This window comes from Leptonychotes weddellii, chromosome 8, assembly GCF_054177405.1.
Source record: "Leptonychotes weddellii isolate Sample4059 chromosome 8, ASM5417740v2, whole genome shotgun sequence".
Lineage (NCBI taxonomy): Eukaryota > Metazoa > Chordata > Mammalia > Carnivora > Phocidae > Leptonychotes > Leptonychotes weddellii.
This window is the reverse complement of record NC_138376.1, coordinates 86,049,135-86,050,577: the sequence shown is the minus strand read 5'-3', so window position 1 is coordinate 86,050,577 and position 1,443 is coordinate 86,049,135. Positions and strand designations below refer to the sequence as shown.

General features: G+C 36.9%; 1 protein-coding gene across 1 annotated transcript in view; it reads left to right on the top strand.

Annotated features, from left to right (window-relative positions):
- Window positions 1-716, top strand: part of LOC102741224 (ATP synthase peripheral stalk subunit b, mitochondrial) — a 15,091-nt gene extending 14,375 nt beyond the window's left edge. The window contains exon 2 of the mRNA XM_081829366.1: window positions 5-716. Coding sequence (XP_081685492.1) covers window positions 5-549 — 545 coding nt within the window. The 3' untranslated portion in view covers window positions 550-716. The remainder of the gene's footprint in view (window positions 1-4) is intronic.
- The last annotated feature ends 727 nt before the right edge of the window (window positions 717-1,443 follow it).

The window sequence follows — 1,443 nt, the reverse complement described above, 5'->3', positions numbered from 1 at the left end:
GGACCCTATGTGCTTGGAACCGGACTTATCCTATATTTTCTGTCCAAAGAAATATATGTGATTACTGCAGAGACCTTCTCTGCCATATCAACAATAGGGTTGCTTATCTATGTAGTTAAAAAATATGGTGCCTCTATTGGAGAATTTGCTGATAAACTCAATGAGCAAAAAATTGCCCAACTAGAAGAGGTGAAGCAGGCTTCCATCAAACAAATCCAGGATGCAATTGATATGGAGAAGTCACAGCAGGCCCTGGTTCACAAGCGTCATTACCTTTTTGATGTCCAGAGGAATAACATTGCTATGGCACTGGAACTTACTTACCGGGAACGGCTGCACAGAGTATACAAGGAGGTGAAGAATCGCCTGGACTATCACATCTCTGTGCAGAACATGATGCGCCGAAAGGAACAAGAGCACATGATAAACTGGGTGGAGAAGCACGTGGTGCAGAGCATCTCTGCACAGCAGGAAAAGGAGACAATTGCCAAGTGCATTGCAGATCTAAAGCTGCTTGCAAAGAAGGCTCAAGCACAGCCAGTTCTGTAAATGCATCTATCCTGGTGGAGACAGCTAGGAGCAATTGACTAAAGAAACTAGTCCATGTAACAAAATCTTTCTGTATTGCTGTCTACTGAAGTTACACTTAACCTTTCCTAAAAATGAAAAGTTTGTTTCATATAGTCAGAGAATTAAAACAATCTCTTGGCCAACGAGATGTTTTTCATCCTTCTTGCTCTGTATTTTGAGTTCCATGATCACTTTTGAATGAGCAGTTTGCTGTTAATAAAATTTGTTGGCTGACTAATAAAAAAAAAAAAGAATATGAAAAGACAAATCTATTGTATCCTTTAGATTTTGTGACATTATTTTGTGGTAACAAATAAATCTAAGTTTCACTAGCTTATAACAACAAAGATTTCTTTCACTCTTGTATTATATGTGAACTGAACATCACTGAGGGTCTTATTCTTTATTTGAACCAAACCAAAGGACCAGTTCTTGTTTAGGATACCATTCTCATGGCAGATGGAAGGAACAATTGCAGAACTATAAAATAAATTTTAGATGTTTGCCATGCATGACACATAATACTTCCCTCATATTCGATTTGCCCAATGAAGTCAGATGGCCAAATCTTTTTCAACATGATGCGAAGTATTTTCCTCCCACAGGGAAATCCTGTAAGTCATGTAGCAATGGATATGATAATATGACTTTTTCCTCATCAAGCTAATTCATCCCATTAAAATTTCACTTCTTCTCTTACCTGATCTCAGATACATATTGGAAGAAAAAAGAATAGACCTACAGTATAATCTTCCTAGACTTATTTCCATTGTTAAAATAGAGGTTGGTTAAAAAAGAAAGAAAGAAAAGAATTTAGAATTGTTTAAATAACAGGAAAAGAAATAAGTGAAATATCTCAGGCAGTATGAGGGA